This window comes from Miscanthus floridulus, chromosome 1 (genome assembly GCF_019320115.1).
Source record: "Miscanthus floridulus cultivar M001 chromosome 1, ASM1932011v1, whole genome shotgun sequence".
NCBI classification, from domain to species: domain Eukaryota; kingdom Viridiplantae; phylum Streptophyta; class Magnoliopsida; order Poales; family Poaceae; genus Miscanthus; species Miscanthus floridulus.
The window spans coordinates 43,090,928-43,108,155 of NC_089580.1; the positions used below are offsets into that span (position 1 = coordinate 43,090,928).

General features: G+C 50.8%; 1 protein-coding gene across 1 annotated transcript; it reads right to left on the reverse strand.

The window, feature by feature from the left end:
* Positions 1-9,348: 9,348 nt before the first annotated feature.
* LOC136455639 (uncharacterized) lies at positions 9,349-9,753 on the reverse strand. Its single transcript, XM_066455571.1, has one exon. It carries the CDS (start codon positions 9,751-9,753, stop codon positions 9,349-9,351), a length of 405 nt encoding a protein of 134 aa, XP_066311668.1.
* Positions 9,754-17,228: the final 7,475 nt, after the last annotated feature.

The window sequence follows — 17,228 nt, forward strand, 5'->3', positions numbered from 1 at the left end:
GAGCAGCCAGGGTCAGGCAAGCTGGCCCAAAAACATCCTCGCAAGATGGCATCAAGGTGAGTCAAGAGTTTTTTGATCCTTTTGTCTTGACTAATTTCTACCACGAACTGACCGCCATGTCCCTTGCAGTGTCGAAGGACGTGGGACTCTCCTGTGGCTCACTCCGAAAAAGATCCTCCTTCGACAAATGCACCAGGAGCCAGCTGGCGCTATGCCGGTGGAGGGCGTGAGTGGCTTCGGGTGGCCATAGTGTCGACTGGGGAGGCGCAGCCAATGGCCGTGTCGATGGGAGAGCAGGTAGAGGAGGGCACGTTCGAGGCGCCCGTGGCGGGCATGATGCGGCCAGTCGTGTCCTCGATGTCGTAGGCGGAGGAGGCACGGCTGAAGCCACCGTCCGTGCAGGTGGGCATGTCCATGGTAGGGCAAACGGAAGAGGGTCACTTGAGGCATCCTTCATGGATGTGGCGATAGGGCAGGCCTCCACGTCCATGTCACCCGCCCCCTCCATTGCTAGAGGAGCCACTCTGGAGGAGCTAGCACCGCTAGAGAGGTCGACGCCGCTTGAGGTCGGCATGGGGATGTCCCGGTCTCTGGTCCGGGTGGCTACCCTCGATAAAGTGGTAGAGGAGAGGGAATGGGGGAGCGTCTACACAGAGGTTGGGGACGCGGTTCACGCCTTGACCACCATGCTGAGCTCGATGCGCGACATTGTCGCCCCGGTTGGCCAGGTATGATATGACCGTGCTTTCAACCCTCATGTTTTCTTTTTGAACCTCTAATTCTTGTCTTCTTCGTAGATCCTTATGGCATGCAGCCCAGGAGAAGTCCTAGTTCCTTGCTAAGGAGACGTAGTGGAGTGAGAGGCTAGCCGCATAGCTTGCTGCCGCCCGTTAGGAGGTGGCTGAGCTTGCCCCTGTCGCCTAGGAGGTGGCCGACCTCAGAGTTAGGGAGAAGGACGCTTGCAACGATGCTCGCAAGTCCAAGGAGAAGCTCACGGCCCTAATCGAGAGGGCGTGCACGGATGTCGTGGAGGTCGAACGGCTACTTAAGGAGCGGGATGATTTGCTTTGGGCTGTAGAGGAGCTCTGCATGGGGACTACACTGGCTCGCCAGGAGCGCGCCGACGCTCAACAGTGGATCAACCACCTCGAGGGTGAGCTTTAGAGGGAGAGGGACCTAAAGGTTGTAGCCAAGGGCGTGTCCACCAGGCTCGCCGTGGTGGTCGGTCAGCACTAAGAAGAGGTCCGGCGCTTGGAGGCCGAGGTGACCCGGCAGCGTGATGAAGTGTGCAGGCTTCGGGCGGATGTGGATGGTATGTCTTTGGTTTCCCTTCTTGTCTTTCTCCCTAGAATCTATGGTATGCCTTTTGACATGATCAGTACGTGACTTAGGTAGGTCTCGATGATAAGCTCGGGGTAGAGGTGGTGAAGAGCCACGGCCTAGAGAAGGTGTTTACACCAAAATTTGGGAAAGAAGAACGCGGGAACTCAGAGCTCCTAAGATTGTATCATCAAGGAATCGATCAGATGTGAATTGATATCAGCTGGTTTTGATGCAGTGTTGGAATCTGCTATTTTGTGGATGACATCAGTAGACAACATCGACGGACTACGTACGGATGGTGTCAGGGAGAAAAATGTCGAACTCTGCAAAAGGGATAAGGATTGGAGTCTAAGTTATCTTAAATTAGGAATGTTTTCTTTTATTTCAAAGATTGTAATGAGTCATATTTGAGTAGGATTCATGCTTAGGTTCTGAGTATAAATATTGGACCTCGGCTATTGTAAAAAAACATCCAATCAATACCAATTACTTTTTTTGGCTTCACGCCAACCTTTAGGAGTAGGAGTACTATAGATATCGGCGAGTTCTTTAACAAGCCGGGCTGCATCGATCCGATCGACCTCCGGCTTGTCTGTAAGTACCATCATGGCTTGTACTTCTGTGTTGTAAGGCTGCATCGGTCTGACCGACCTCTTGCGAGCTCTAGTATAAGCTAGTTATCGATCCTTATCTAGTTCAAGTATGGCTGCATCGGTTAAGTTCGACCTCCACTGCTCGAATTAGATTAAGGTCAAGTTATCGGCTCTACCTAAGGGTGGCACCCTTTGGGTAGATTCATTAAGTTACCAATCTTGCTAATGTTCTTATTGTTATTAGTTTCAGCAATATCAACCTGCCCGATTGAGATCAATCTATATCGGCCTCATATCCTTTTAGTCCATCGTTTATTTTGTCACATCATTATGGTTCATACTTTAAATGATGGATTATGTTTTATCTGTTGTTCTACTTTGATCTTGATCATGTATAGTACGTGGTCAAGGCATGTCTGATCTTGAGAAGGTTTACTAACTAGTTGAATCAGATCTATAGCTCGCTATTATGGCTGTAACGATCTGGTCGATCCCTACTGTTAGCACTTTAGATCGGAGTATGCTAGCTGGTAGATTTGCTTTCGACCAGGCATGACCTCGGATGTTTGCTATGCCTGCATCGGCTAAAATAGCCGATCACCCGTACTTTAACGCTTACAGTGTGTCTTCTTGATTCTATTAAATGTGAATACATTTGTTTACTTTAAAAGTTTAATTTATTATCTTTATTTTGGCTAACAACAATCCGGTTGAACCCCACTGTTAAGGATAATGGGTTAGATCTGATGAGTTTATAGGTCTGTCCATATTAAACAGTCGATTGTTCACATGGTGTAATCCCTTTTCTACCTGAATCGGCTATTTTAGCCGATTTGTCTATGCCTTCACAGATATGGCACACTTTCATGAACATGTTGAAGTATGGTTAGTTCTATGGATTTTCTGATCCTAGACTATCATCATCATCATAGCTGCATCGATCCGGTCGAACCTCACTGTTGACGGTAATAGATTAGATCTAGACGGTTCGTAGATCTATCTATATCAAATAGTCGCTTGTTTGCATGGCATATCCCTTTTCACCAGATTCATTGGCCCTACACCATGTATTGATCAAACCTAATTTAGCCAGTGATACATTTTTGATGCATACATGTTAATAGCTTAAGGGAAAGGATCATTAAAATTGAGTACGTTGCATTCGTTACTATAAAAACAATCATGGCCCGTGAGCGTCATAGTCCTTAACAGCCGATTTCTTCTCGTATCAGCTATTTAGTCTATTTTCCTATCTGGCTGCTCCCAAAGCGGCACACTTGGAACTATCTTGGCAAAACCAGCATGTTTCACCCTAAATTTCTGATAAACTTTCTCTCCTTATCAATTGCAGGTCAAATTGACTGGCATGCCTTGGGAATTCATAGGATCGGTTGGTCCTACGTTGAATCCACGCGTATCTCCGAGCTCGCTCCGAGCATATCCTTCTGGCTTGCTGTGTGTTGACACATTTTTGCACCGATAGAAGGAGCTCAGCAAGGTGAAGGATACCCTCTAGAAGGAGAGCGACGAACATGACAACCTGCGTGTCGCTGTCCAATTGGTCTACGATGAGCTCGAGCTGGCCTCGGAGCAGGAGACAAGCTCGCTCGCGGTTCATGCCACCTAGATCATGGACTAGGCATGTGATATGGCAAGGAGCGCGCTTCGCTTTGGTGTTCACCAATCGTTCATGATCGTCCGTTCTCATTACAAGAACATCGATCTAGCAACGATGAGCCAAGGCTTCGCGCCCATCTATACCGACGCCGAGCTGGACGACATCGAGAAGGAGGTGGCCCCCAGGTGCATGACCTTTCTGCCAAGATACAAGATAAAATCATCCCCCCGAGGGGTTAGTTTAGTCAGATAGGTCAGGCGGTGCACTTGTAATAAGTGAACAATTTTCAACCCTTCTGTTTCATCTAAACAAGCTTATTTTTTCATTTTGGTTGAACAAATTTGTTCTTTATCTCTTTTTATGTGTAAAAAGGGTTAATGCGTTCTGACCCTTCCTGTTGTTTAAGACTATAGAGCTCAAAGTGTGGGCGAGAAACTCTGGTCACACTGGTAATCAAGAGTGCCATAGCCGCTGGGTCGTAGGTTTCTTGCAGTCCGACCAGTTTTACTCAATGTTTGTTTCTGCAAACCTTGACTCTAGATTTTCAATGTGAGGAAGGGTCGTGCACGGATATATATACCCTTATTATCCCCCGAGTGAGACCCGACCCCTTGCCGTTGCTGGGGTTGAATTTCACTAAAGATCAAGGAGATGATAGCGAAACTGGTAGGAGAAAGCATTTTTTTGTTTCAGAAACATTATTCTTAGTTTTTGTACTGTTTATCATTGTCGCTTTGTAATTCCTACGCCCATTGCACCGTGGAGGTGGCATGCCAACTGACAGTGTTTTCTCCCTTGTTTGTTGTACTGCGTAGGTAACCGAGTAGGATTTAGGCACCCAGCCTCTACGGGGAGAACTGGCAAAGGCCATGGAGGCACACCAGGGGGATATTGGCGCCTAGCCCCTGAAGAGGGAACTGGCGAAGGCTGCGGAGGCACGCTAAGTAGACATGGGTGCCTAGCCCCTGAGGGAGGGACTCATCGGTAATTCATCTTCTGCCAGGTGCGCGCAAACGCACCCGGTGGGTGTAGCTCCCGAGCCTATGACTGACTGGTGAGTCAGTTGGAGGCTGAGCACCTTATTACTCTTTCCTAGGGCCACAGACTCCTATGTTCCTGATGGTCGGGGTGTTCGCCAATGTTTGTCCTAGCCACAACCTGCGCGGTCGGTCAGATTCTCGAGTTGGGGTCAGGCGGCTCGAGCCCCCGAGCCCCGTTGGGCTCTATAGGGGTCGGCCGAGTTTCATGCATCACCTTGTCCATGGTTTCCACAACCGGAAGGGTTGAGCTAACATCACTTGTCTCGATGGCTCGAGTGTCGCACTCGGTGAGCTCGATAACGGGCATGTCCGAGTGGAATCTGGGTCCGTCGTTCGTAATGGGGTTGGCATAGCCCTCATGTGGCATTCCACTGCTCCTTGATCCGCCTCCCAGTAGATGCCCAAGTTGTTCCAGAGACTGACTTAGGTGGCCCGCTGGCCTCCCCTCGATGGAGATTCTATGGGCATGGCTTGAGGTTAGGATCGAATGAGAAGGTTGAGATGATCCTGTCCACTTCTGAGCAGGTTGGGCAAAGGCCGCTAGGGCTCATCTGTGTTTTCTCCTCTGGCTCCGTTCGAGCCCTTCGCAGGCTGGCCTTCGAACCCTGGTCGGTCGCCGCTCATGTTGAATGAGACGACTACCGCTTTGTGACGCAACGCGAAGCATTGTGATGCAATAATTGCATATGCGATGCTTAGATGTATGAGAATGGATGAATGAATGCTCATGCACTGGAAAAGTAAAGTGGGGGTTGGTAAAGTTACCTCGATGGCTCGAGTGATGGGTTCGGGGAGCTCTTATCGGATATGTCCAAGTGGAATCTAGGTCCATCGTTCGTGATGGAGTTGGCATAACCTGCATGGTCCATCCTACTGCTCCTTACCCGTCTCTTGGCAGCGGCTCGAGCCGTCCGATCGACTTGGATGACCCGCTGGCCTCTCCTCGATGGACATTCCACCAATGGGCCCCTCTAAACCGTTCCTGGGAAGGCGGAGGCTAAATCTTGAGGTGCGGGCACAAAAACTTAGATCACGCTGGTGAGCAAAAATGCCATAGCCACTGGGGCGTAGCTTTCTTGCTGTCTAACTAGTTTTACTCCGCGTTTGTTTGCACAAACCTTGCCTTAATGTTTTTAACGTGAGAAAGGGTCAGGCACAGAGAACGTCTACCGAATAGATATACTCTTTAATGTGTTTCGACTCTTTTCGTAGTTAAGGCTAAAAAGCTCAGGGTGCGGGCAACAAACTCTAGTCACGCTGGTGAGCAAGAACACCATAGTCGATGGGGCATAGGTTTCTTGCGGTCTAACCAGTTTTACTCAGTGTTTGTTTTTGCAACCCTTGCTTCTAGATCTTAACGTGAGAAAGGGTCAGGCATAGAGAATGTCTACCGGATAGATATGCTCTTATCAGCCCCCAAGTGAGGCCCGACCCCTTGCCGTTGCTGGGGTCGGGCATCACTAAAGATCAAGGAGTCGATAGCGAAACCAATAAGAGAAAGCATGCGTAGATTTAAGGGTAAAAGCGACGTAGCTATTCGATGTTCCAGGCGTTGATGAAGACTTTGTCCGTCGATGGTCCTAAGCTTATAGGTGCCTAGTCGGAGCACCTCCACGATGACGTACGATACCTCCCTTGGCGGAGAGAGCTTGTGGTGGTTCTTGTTGCTCTAGATGAGGTGGAGTACCAGGTCCCCAATGTTGAAGGCCCGACCCCGCACTCGACGACTGTGGTACTGGCGCAACGCTTGCTGGTACTTTGCTAAGCAGAGGAGGGCAACGTCACATGCTTCATCTAGCTAGTCCAATGCACCCTTGAGGGATGCCTTGCCTCCCTGTTCGTCATACGCCCTGACCCTCGGCGCTCCATAATCGAGGTTGGTTGGGAGGATAGCCTCAGAACCGTAGACCATAAAGAATGTCGTATAGCTAGTGGCCTAGCTGGGGGTGGTCCTCAAGCTCCAGAGCACCACGGGAAGCTCTGTGACCCATCGTCTGCCAAACTTGTTCAATCGATTGAAGATCTTAGGCTTGAGGCCTTGTAGGACCATGCCATTCATGCGCTTGACCTACCCGTTCGTGCGAGGGTGCACCACGGTGACCCAATCAACACGGATGTGCTATTCATCACAGAATCAAAGGAACTTCTTCCTAATGAATTGCGTGCCATTGTCTGTGATAATGGAGTTTGGGACTCCAAAGTAATGGACAATGTCAAGGAAGAACAGCATGGCTTGCTCGGCCTTGATTGCAGAGATCGGTCGAGCCTCTATCCACTTTGTAAACTTGTCTACGGTGACAAGCAAGTGCGTATAGCCCCCGGGCGCCCTCTTGAGAGGTCCGACCAGATCGAGCCCCCAGACCATGAATGGCCACAAGATGGGGATAGTTTGGAGTGCTTGGGCCGGCAGGTGGGTCTATCGAGCGTAGTATTGACACCCTTCATAGGTGCGCACAATCTATTCAGCATCGGCTACTATGGTCGGCCAGTAGAAGCCTTGTCAGAATGCATTTCTGACCAGGGTCCTAGGTGCAGCATGGTGCCCATAGACCCCACTGTGGATATCACTTAGCAACCGCTTCCCTTGTTCGATGAGGATACAGCGCTGTAGGATCCCGGTGTGGCTTCGCCTGTAGAGCTCACCTTCCATAACAACAAAGGGCTTGGCACGATGGCTGGTTAGCTTCTAAGCCCAGGGTAGGCGGCCCATCACCGGTCTATTCTAGCTCCTCATAGCGGACTAAGGGCTTGTACTGATCGCTGGCAAAGACGCCCATCGGCACCGGCTCTCGGCCGGACGCCGTTTTTGCCAGTGCGTCGGCTGCCTTGTTGAGACGCCTTGGGATGTGATTGAGCTTGAGACCGTCATACTTGTCCTCTAGGTGGTAGACTTCTAGGCAATACACATCCATATTGGCATTGTGATAGCTTGATTCCTTCATGACTTGGTCGATAACCAGCTAGGAGTCACCCTAGACGTCAAGCCGTTAGATACCCAACTCGATGGCGATGCGTTGGCCGTTGATGAGTGCCTTATACTCGGCCACATTATTGGAGGAGGGGAATGGATGCGAACCATGTACCTCATGCGTACCCTGAGGGGCGAAAGGAAGACCAGCCCCATGCCGGCGCCTTTCTTCATCAGCGATCCATCAAAGTACATCGTCTAAGACTCTTGGTCGATGACTCATGGCGATATTTGGATCTCGGTCCACTCTACAACGAAATTAGCCAGTACTTAGGACTTGATGGTCGTCCGGGGGGCATATGAAATGCCTTGACCCATCAGCTCGAGTGCCCACTTCGTGATTCTTCCCATGGCATTCTAGTTTTGGATGACCTCGATGAGAAGGAAGGATGTCACGACCATCACCGGGTGTGACTCGAAGTAGTGACACAACTTCCTCTTAGAGATAAGGACGGCATATAGGAGCTTTTGGATTTGGGATAGCGGGTCTTGGAATCGGACAAGACCTCGCTAATGAAGTACATGAGACGCTGCAGTTTAAGGGTGTGTCCCTCTTCTTCTCGCTCTACCACTAGGGCGGCGCTGACCACTTGTGTGGTGGCCGCAATATAGAGTAGAAGTGGTTCCCTATCATTTGGGGGGGCAGGATCAGAGCCTTTGTTAGGAGCTGCTTAACCTTGTCAAGTGCCTCCTAGGCCTCAGGCATCCATTCAAAGCGGTCGGCCTTCTTCAGAAGCCGATAGAGGGGGAGACCTCATTTGTCGAGGCATGAGATAAAGCGGCTGAGCATGGCGAGGCACCCGGTAACTCGTTGTACCCCCTTTATGTTCTGAATTGGGCCCATCCTTGTGATGCCCGAGATCTTCTCCGGGTTGGCTTCGATGCCATGCTCGGAGACAATAAAACCCATCAGCATACCCCTTGGGACCCTAAAAACTCACTTCTCAGGGTTGAGTCTGATGTCGTTTGCTCGGAGTTTCATGATGGTCTGCTCTAGGTCGGCTACAACCTAGTCAGCCCGTTTGGATTTGACCATGATGTCATCAATGTGGGCCTCACCAGCATGCAATGTTGGTATGTAGCCCCTGCATTCTTTAGTCTGAACAGCATTGTGACGTAGCAGAACGATCCGAATGGGGTGATGAAAGACGTCACGAGCTGGTCGGACTCTTTCATCACGATTTGATGGTACCTGGAGTACGCATCAAGGAAGCAAAGGGTTTCATACCCTGAGGTCGAGTCAACTACTTGGTCTATGCATGGCAAAGAAAATGGATCCTTTGGACACGCTTTGTTGAGACCCATGTAGTCAATGCACATTCTCCATTTTCTACTCCTTTTTCATACAAGAATGGGATTGGCCAACCACTCAGGGTGGTATACCTCCTTGATGAACCCGACCGCCAAAAGCTTCGCAATCTCCTCGCCTATAGCACTGCATTTTTCCTCATCGAAGTGACATAGGCGCTGCTTCACCAGCTTGGAGCCTGGCCTGATCTTCAAGGCGTGCTCAGTGACTTCTCTTGGAATGCCTAGCATGTCCGACGGTCTCCATGCAAAGATGTCTCTATTGGCGCAGAGGAAGTCAGCGAGCACGCTTTCCTATTTGGAGGAAAGCATGGTGCCGATGCGCACCACTTTGCCCTCGGAGCTGCTAGGGTCTATGAGGACCTCCTTGGTGCCCTCTACAGGCTCAAAAGACCCAACCGTCCGCTTGGGGTCGGGTGCTTCTTCGGCGGCCTCCTCCTTGATGGTTGTAAGCTCTTTGGAGGCGACAATTGCCACGACGTGTTCGCAGCATTTGACCTAGCACTCATAGGCATGCTGGAAGGAGGTGTCGATGGTGATGACCCTGCATGAACCCAACATCTTCAACTCCAAATAGGCGTAGTTGGGGACGGCCATGAACTTCATGTAGCATGGACGTCCTAGGATGGCGTGGTAGGTCCCGTGGAACCTGACCACCTCGAAGGTAAGGGTCTCCATCCTATAATTGGTCAGATTCCCAAAGGTGATGGGTAGATCAATCTGTCTAAGTGTCATGGCCTGCTTTCTAGGTATGATGCCATAGAAAGGTGCACCTGTCGATCGGATGCATGATCGGTCGATACCCATGGCGTCGAGCATTTCAGCGTACATGATGTTGAGGCTGCTGCCTCCATCCATCAGCACCTTGGTGAGCCGCTTCGTGTCGATGATCGGGTTGACCATGAGGGGATATCTTCTCGACTACGGGATGCTTTCCGAGTGGTCAGTCCGATCAAAGATTATGGCAGACTCCGACCATCGGAGAAAGGTAGGCACGGCCGGCTCGGCTGTATAGACCTCGCAGCACGCAAGCTTCTGGCAGCGCTTGGAGTCGTAGGCCGCCGACCCTTCGAAGATCATGAGGTAGCCATCCAGCGTCGAAAATCCACCGACCTTCCCCTCAGCATCGTCTGTGGCTGGCTTGGGCTCCTTCTTGTGCTCCCCCTTGTTGGATCCTCTGGACAAGAACCGCTTCATGAGGACACAATCCTTGTATAGGTGCTTGACGGGAAAGCATGGTTCGGGCATAGCCCTTCAAGCAGCTTCTCGAAGTGGTCCGGGGTACTTTCGGCGGGCTTTCGACCCCCCTTGCGGTTGGCGGTGGCCATGAGCGAGTCCTTGCGTTGCTGCTTGTTCTTCTTCTTGTTGGGGTGGTTGGAGGTGCCTTCGTCGGCATCCTCGTCCCGCTTTGCCTTGCCTTTGAGGTGGTCAAAAATCGCCCCGACCGCCTCCTCGCTCGAGGCATGGCTGGTGACGATGTCGAGGAGCTCCTTGGTAGTTCGTGGGCCCTTACATCCAAGCTTGTGAACTAGGGACTCGTAGGTGGTCCCAGACAGGAAAGCTCCTATGACATCGACATCGACGACGTTGGGTAGCTTCTTGCACTGCCAGGAGAAGCGTCGGATGTACCCATGAAGAGTTTCCCTAGTCTTCTAGCGATAGTTTTTTAGATCCCATGGGTTCCTAGGACGCGCATATGTGCCCTAGAAGTTTTCCACAAAGATCTCTTTTAGGTCCACCCAACTTTGGATTCGGTTGGGCAGAATGTGTTCCAACCATGTTCACGCCAAATCGGCCAGGAACAATGGAAGGTTGTGGATAATGAAATCATCGCTATTCGCTCCACTGGCTTGGCAAGCAAGTCGATAATCCTCAAGCCACAGTCCGGGGTTTGTTTCCCTAGAGTATTTCAGGATGTTGGTCGGCGATCGGTACCGTGGTAGGAAGACGTCGTTGAGGATGTGTCGACCAAAGGCCTGAGGTCCTAGCAAGTTGAGGCTCAGGCTTCGGTCCTCGCCGCTGTCATAGCGCCCTGCTTCCCCTTTTATAGGTGAAGGGAAAACATGGGTTACAGAGGAGGAAAAGGAGAAGAACGAGAGAGAGAAGAAGGCTTCTAGGATCATTGGGTCCTTCTTCTCCTTCATGCGGGTCTCACCGATCCTATAGATGTCAATAGGGATGGCTCCATGTCGTGGCCCTGTTCGTCACTAGCGCCATACGCAGGCGTCATCTGTCAGTCATGGCGTTCGATTCCGTCTTGACGGGCATCCTAGTGAATTGACACGCCTGTCAGCAATTGTACAAGGGTTAGGTAGAACAGCACCGGCACACCCAAAACTATTCTTGATGTGAATCCTCAGGTATGGCCCGTCAAGGTCACGGGTTACATCGAGGCGTGCCAGTCTCCTTCCTGGTGTTAGAGTTTTGACCCATGCTCATACGCCTGGACCTGGAGTGGTTGACGGTGGTATGGGTCCCCGTCAAATGAGACGGAAACTGCGTCCTTGGGGTTGGGCCAGATGGAGCCCGCACCCAAGGGGTCGGGCGAGATAGAGCCCGTGGCCTTGGGCGAGATGGAAACCGTGCCCTTGGGGTTAGGCGAGATGGAGCCCGCACCCATGGGGTCGAGCAAGACGGAGCCCGCACCCAAGGGGTCAGGCGAGATGGAGCTCGCAGCCTTGGGCGAGACCCCACGACCTCGAGGTAGAGCGAGACAGAAACCACGTCCTTGGGGTCGGGCAAGACGGATCCCGCACTATGGCAGAACCACCCGAAATAATATACTTACGGAGGCGCTCGTCTTCCACCAGACACTAAGCACCCCGAAAGCCAGCTACAGTGGGCGGTATCAGTTGGGCACACCCCAAGGGAGAACCCGAAAGATCCACATTTTTCCCAAGGATCCAATAATGAGAACGAGTTACAATACTTAATCCATTTCATACATCCAGAGTTCGTAAAAGATTACATTATTACATTTCCAAAGTCAGAGTGCGGAATATTAAGCAGCGGAATAAAATAAACATCTAGCGATAAGGAACATGGATCCGTCTGTGTCCACCAGAAGAATCCTTCACACAATGGTACTCCTCAAGCATTACCTACAATAGGGGTAAATAAACCCTGAGTGCACAATATACTCGCAAGACTTATTTGACTAGTGGGAATAGTTTCCCGACTCTAAGGGATATGCAAAGCTTTATGGTTCGTTGGTTTCCTTTTTGCAGAAAGCAATACTAATAGTGAGTCCTTATAGATGTTAATATTAATAGCCGTATTAATTCATTATCTAGCCATTCTATGTAAACACCTGTTCTACTTTCAAGCAAGAGTTGAGCAACCAGTTCCATTTCATCACCTTCCATCTTTCAGTTCTTACTACGATACTAGAGTTAAGACAAGCTGTACCGACTCAATGGCGATTCATGAATCAATGTCCCCAGCTGGGTACCCTAAAAACACACGCAACGCTTGTACCCCAGGCACAAGCAGGACCAACCCATCACCCTCCTATCAAGGGGTCTAGGTCCCCGTCCAAACGTGGACTCCAAGCCCCCGCTTCTAAGTCCTGGACTTAGTGTGGTGCAAGGACCTAAACCATGCCCGTCTCCAATCAGTCGGTCCAGAAAGAGCCAGAACCTACGATAAGAGATCAACAAGTCTTCCCTATGCCCATACCTAAGTATGCGCTCGAGATAATAGATCTATGACTTGTCTAGCGTCCATTGCAACGACCGATCCTTAATCGACATGGGCAGGAAAAAAGTGTAACCAAGCTATGCCCTATTGGCCGTAGGACCCAACCCCTTACACCCACCAGTACCCCAAACCATATCCCTGCCCAGTCACCATTTTTCTTTCCACCATTTTATCATGAGTGATCATAGTTATCACCTATTGTGAGTAACGGCAGGTCATTCATGCTATCGAACCCTGAGCATAGCAACTACTTGACCTGTACTAGTAGGACTCATAGGTAGATACATTTATGCATGTAGTTTCCATAAAATGCATGTAATGTAAATGCACATCATATAAATATTCAGTGATCATAAAATGTGGGTTATGCACCGGGGCTTGCCTTGGGCAGGCGGTGGGTCAACAAAGTCAGCACCAAAAGGCCCCGGGGCTCCCTCCTACATGAGGATCTCCTCCTCATACTCCTCAATGACCTCTTCGTAATCCTGTTCGTCCACGGGCACGAACTCTACCAACTCATGATCTACATGTATGAAATGATGATGCAACACTTAGTAATACGGCAACAGCAGCTTTTAAAATAAAACACATCTATCAAGTTATTACGCTAGTCCCACCGACTAAGGTGCTAAGTCACCCACTGTTAACACTAACAAGTATGAAGCATGTCATATATTATCTTAGCAACTAAAGGTATTCTTATTCCTAATACCGATTTATTTTATATATGATAAAACAAGGGTACTAGCTACTCTATTTATCAACCTACTCTAGGGCTACAAAAATTACAGGGAGTACATAATAATCTAATAATCATACTGTAAAAATTTCATGGCTAAAACTATCATCAATTTGCCACAAAAAATCCTACAAATATTAATTTATAAAATACTAAGCTCTCTAATTTAAATTTATGAACCTATCATTATCACAGCTAACTATAAACTAACTACACTAACAGATAGATGGCATTTTTGTGAACGTAACAAATTTTGTTTCACTATTTTTGGACATCTATAGAATTTACTATTATTTTTCAAAGTTTAGCTCAAAACTAAATTGAATAAACATTTGTTTATTCACTGGAAATTGAAAAAGTAAACTTCACCACGCGGCCCACTACATGGCTTGGCCCACTCCCGCAACGCGTGCAAACACGAGCCGCCAGTGCGGCCCACGCGCGCGGCGCGCGGACACGGCCCACGCAACGTAGCCCACGGCGAAGCCCGCGCGGGAGCTGGTCCTTTTGCTAAAGAGTCCCCGTGATCTTTCCTATTCACGCAGCTCATTCGACGCTATTTAACTGAGTCACGGTCTTCACATCTAGCACCCTACTCTTACTAAAATTCATGTTTTCTAAGGTCCCTGGCCAGAACTACTAACGGCCGCGGCACCTTCGGCCCAAACACCGATGAGCACGGACCTCCTCGGCCTCAACCAACACCTCCTTAACACTCTACGAGTGAAGCGCAACCAATCAAGGTCTCACACACCACAATTGGTGCAGCACAACGGCGTGTCCATGCGTCGCGGCAGGGTCTGGCCACGGCAACACCGGCACCGGCGAAATTACCTAGCCCAACGCCTTTACCGCTACCCTGTATCCATCTATAGACTATGAGCAACAACATAGAAGTCCTAATTGAATCACTACCACTCCCAATCGCGCTGGCCATGGGAACGGCATCCACACCAGTTCGCCGGCGGCAGCGAACTCGTCCCATCATCCTAGACCTTAATCGGCTCAAACACCTACCCTGGGAGAAAGAGGGCCTCACTAGAGACGCATAGGGCAGACGGGACGAAGTCGTGGGGCTCGACAAGGTGGGTGGCCACGAGCGTTGGGTGACTCTGGTTCACGGTGAGCGTGGCGACGATGTCCCTGGCGACCTGTTGCTCCACCGGCGAAGTTGCTGCACGGGCGAGGCAAACCAGTCAAGGAGATGCAAAAGCCCTGCTCAATTGATACAAAGGAGCAAGGGCGCCATCCTAGCCAAGCGCCCACCTCGACGCCCATGGCGGACCACCGCGAGGAGAATGCGCCGCATTACCTCACTGTAGAATGGAAGCTCACCGGAACGACTCCAATCGCTGGCTAACTAACAGGTCTAGTTGGGTGCACGGTGAATTGGAAAGAGGTGGACTACACATGGCCAATTTGATGGACGACGACGTTCGGGCTTAATGAGGTCGACGGCGGGGAAAACTCCAATTGAAACCCCAACATTGTACGGCCGCCATAGTGGCAAGCTTGGCGTGAAGCTGGACCCCAACGCGACCTCCAGACGTGCGCAATTACAAAGCTGGGGCCAGCTCTGCGGTTACTGCCTTGGCACGGCTCGGCCGGCGTGGCGCCATTGCAGGCATTGTGACGGCGGCTTGGCATGGCACAATTTCTAATTAGGGAAAGGACAGTAGCGCGACGGGGGAAGACTCCACGTGCGCGTACGGGTTCGGCACGGCGACGTGCGACCACAGCGCCACGCCCGCAAGGCGACGGCGGTACGGCACAGCGCGCCACAGAGGCAGACGCCGGTTCGGGGGTAGTAGCGTGGCGACGCAGCGCGCGCGGACGTGGTGGCGAGGGCAGGCGGGCGGGCCCACGCGCGTGCAACCGTAAGGATCAACGGTAGCAGTGACCGCGCGACAGCGATGGTCGGGGAACAGCGCGGCCGTGGATGTAGTTCGACGCAACGGCGATGGTGACGGCGAGCAAAAGGCTTAGGCGGACGCATTGGTGGGCAAAGTGGCTAGGTTCGCTGGACCCCCGCGTGCACGTGTGCGTGCGTATTGCGTGCCAGAGCGCGGTAGCAGGTGGTCGTGGCCGGCAGTGCGGAGCCACGCGCGCGGGCGTGCATGCACGTCGGTGGCCGACGCGACAACGCCGAGTACCGGCAGGGTGACCGCGACCAAAACGCTGGCACCGTTTAAAATGTGACTTGCACGCTTTTTAAAGCTGCTCAAAAACCCAACTCGATGACCTAGTAGCTAAACCAACTATTTTACGTTTGAGATGGTGTATCAAGCTACTAAAACCAACCTTAAGACCATGCCACCGCTTAACCCGATTCCCCTATAAAAATTGTCGAACTTAGCTCCGTCGAACCATTTTCCGACTTAAGAAACGACTAAGTTATTTGTTCGGATTCGCGTCACTTTCGATTTCCAAGCTACCAACTATGCTATCTAGCGAACCCCATTCCCGACCGCAAGTATTTCACCGACACCTACGAAGTTTGTATTACCAACTTTATCAAAGTTTCGTCTATGCGTTCTATAGCATTCTTGTTCAACAAAAATTCGTTTAGAACACTAAGTGATATAACGCGACATGAAATGTAACATTCGTTTCGTGTTTCCGATGAACGTTTCAGGTTCTGTATATTACTTTACACCCTATATTACACACATTTACACATAAGTATGATGTTCATCAGTGTTTTAGCAAAAACTGTACAGACCAAAGGGGTCGGGCGAGACGGAGCCCTCGGGCGAGACCCCGCGGCCTCGAGGTCGGGTGAGACGGAGCCCGCACATAAGGTGGCGGTCGAGACAGAGCCCGCACCCAAGAGATCGGGCGAGACGAAGCCCGTGGCCTCGAGGTCGGGCGAGACGGAGCCCGTACCCAAGGAGGCGGGTGAGACGGAGCCCGCACCCAAGGGGTTGGGTGAGACGGAGCCCGCGGCCTCGAGGTCGGGCGAGACGGAGCCCGCGGTCTTGGGGTCGGGCGAGACCTTTTAATACGTCTTGCTCCATCCGAGGAAGTCAGCGTTGGCGCTACTTCCTTGCTTTGGGTATCCCTAATATCGATACCCGACAGTAAGCTTAATTACAGTGGTCCCATTGTAGTTGAAAACTGCAAAACCAGAGGGTGTCTCAAACAGCACCAGGATCTCCCCACCGTGCCCTAACCAGTGAGCTGTTCGCTTCTCTCACAACAAATCAGTCGGAACAGTGTTTCGGCTTGTTTTTTCAGCGAAGCGAACGGGACCGTAAAGTTAAGCAAACTCTTCAGGCAAGCAGGATTAGAACAGAAACAAATGTATACACAGATGGATCGCCCATTTTAATGAGTGAGGTCAGCGGCCGTGGAGAAGAGGATGAAGGCAGGCGCTGACTTTACCAAAATCGACGGTCGGCGCCCCTGGAGCCGGAGGAGGGAGAGGAAGAGGAGGCGGAGGAGGGAGAGGAAGAAGACGACCACGACGATGCCGCCGGTTTCGTCCCATCGAGGTCGTCAAGTACTCAGGTCGAGATAACTTTTTTTTATTTGAAAAAAGAGTTTTGTTCTGCTTTTGTTTAGGAAACCAATATTCAGAGTTACAAAAGAAAAGCTGAGGGGGACACCAAGACGGTCTGCAGCTCCTCAGTCCTCACAAACCGAAACTACTTATAATTTGCATCATGTCGCGCCCGCAGACCCCATGCACGCATCCTCGGAAAAACCTCCCGGCCACACCGATGACGAACACCAAGAACCACCACTCCCTGCAGCATCCGTCAACGTATATATATCTTCGTGCGTGCGATCAGGTGATGTGCTTCCACAGATCACATCGTTCGTCACTCACTGCTTCATTCATTCATTTTCATCAACTGCTGGAAATTAGAGAGCAGGGTCGTCTCTCGGAGAGCTGGAATTAAAAAGAACCTGCGAAGGAGAGAGATAAGATCGACGA

Coding starts and splice junctions, on each gene's coding strand:
- LOC136455639 (XM_066455571.1), bottom strand. CDS start 9,753: ATGGTCAACCCGATCATCGACACGAAGCGGCTCACCAAGGTGCTGATG.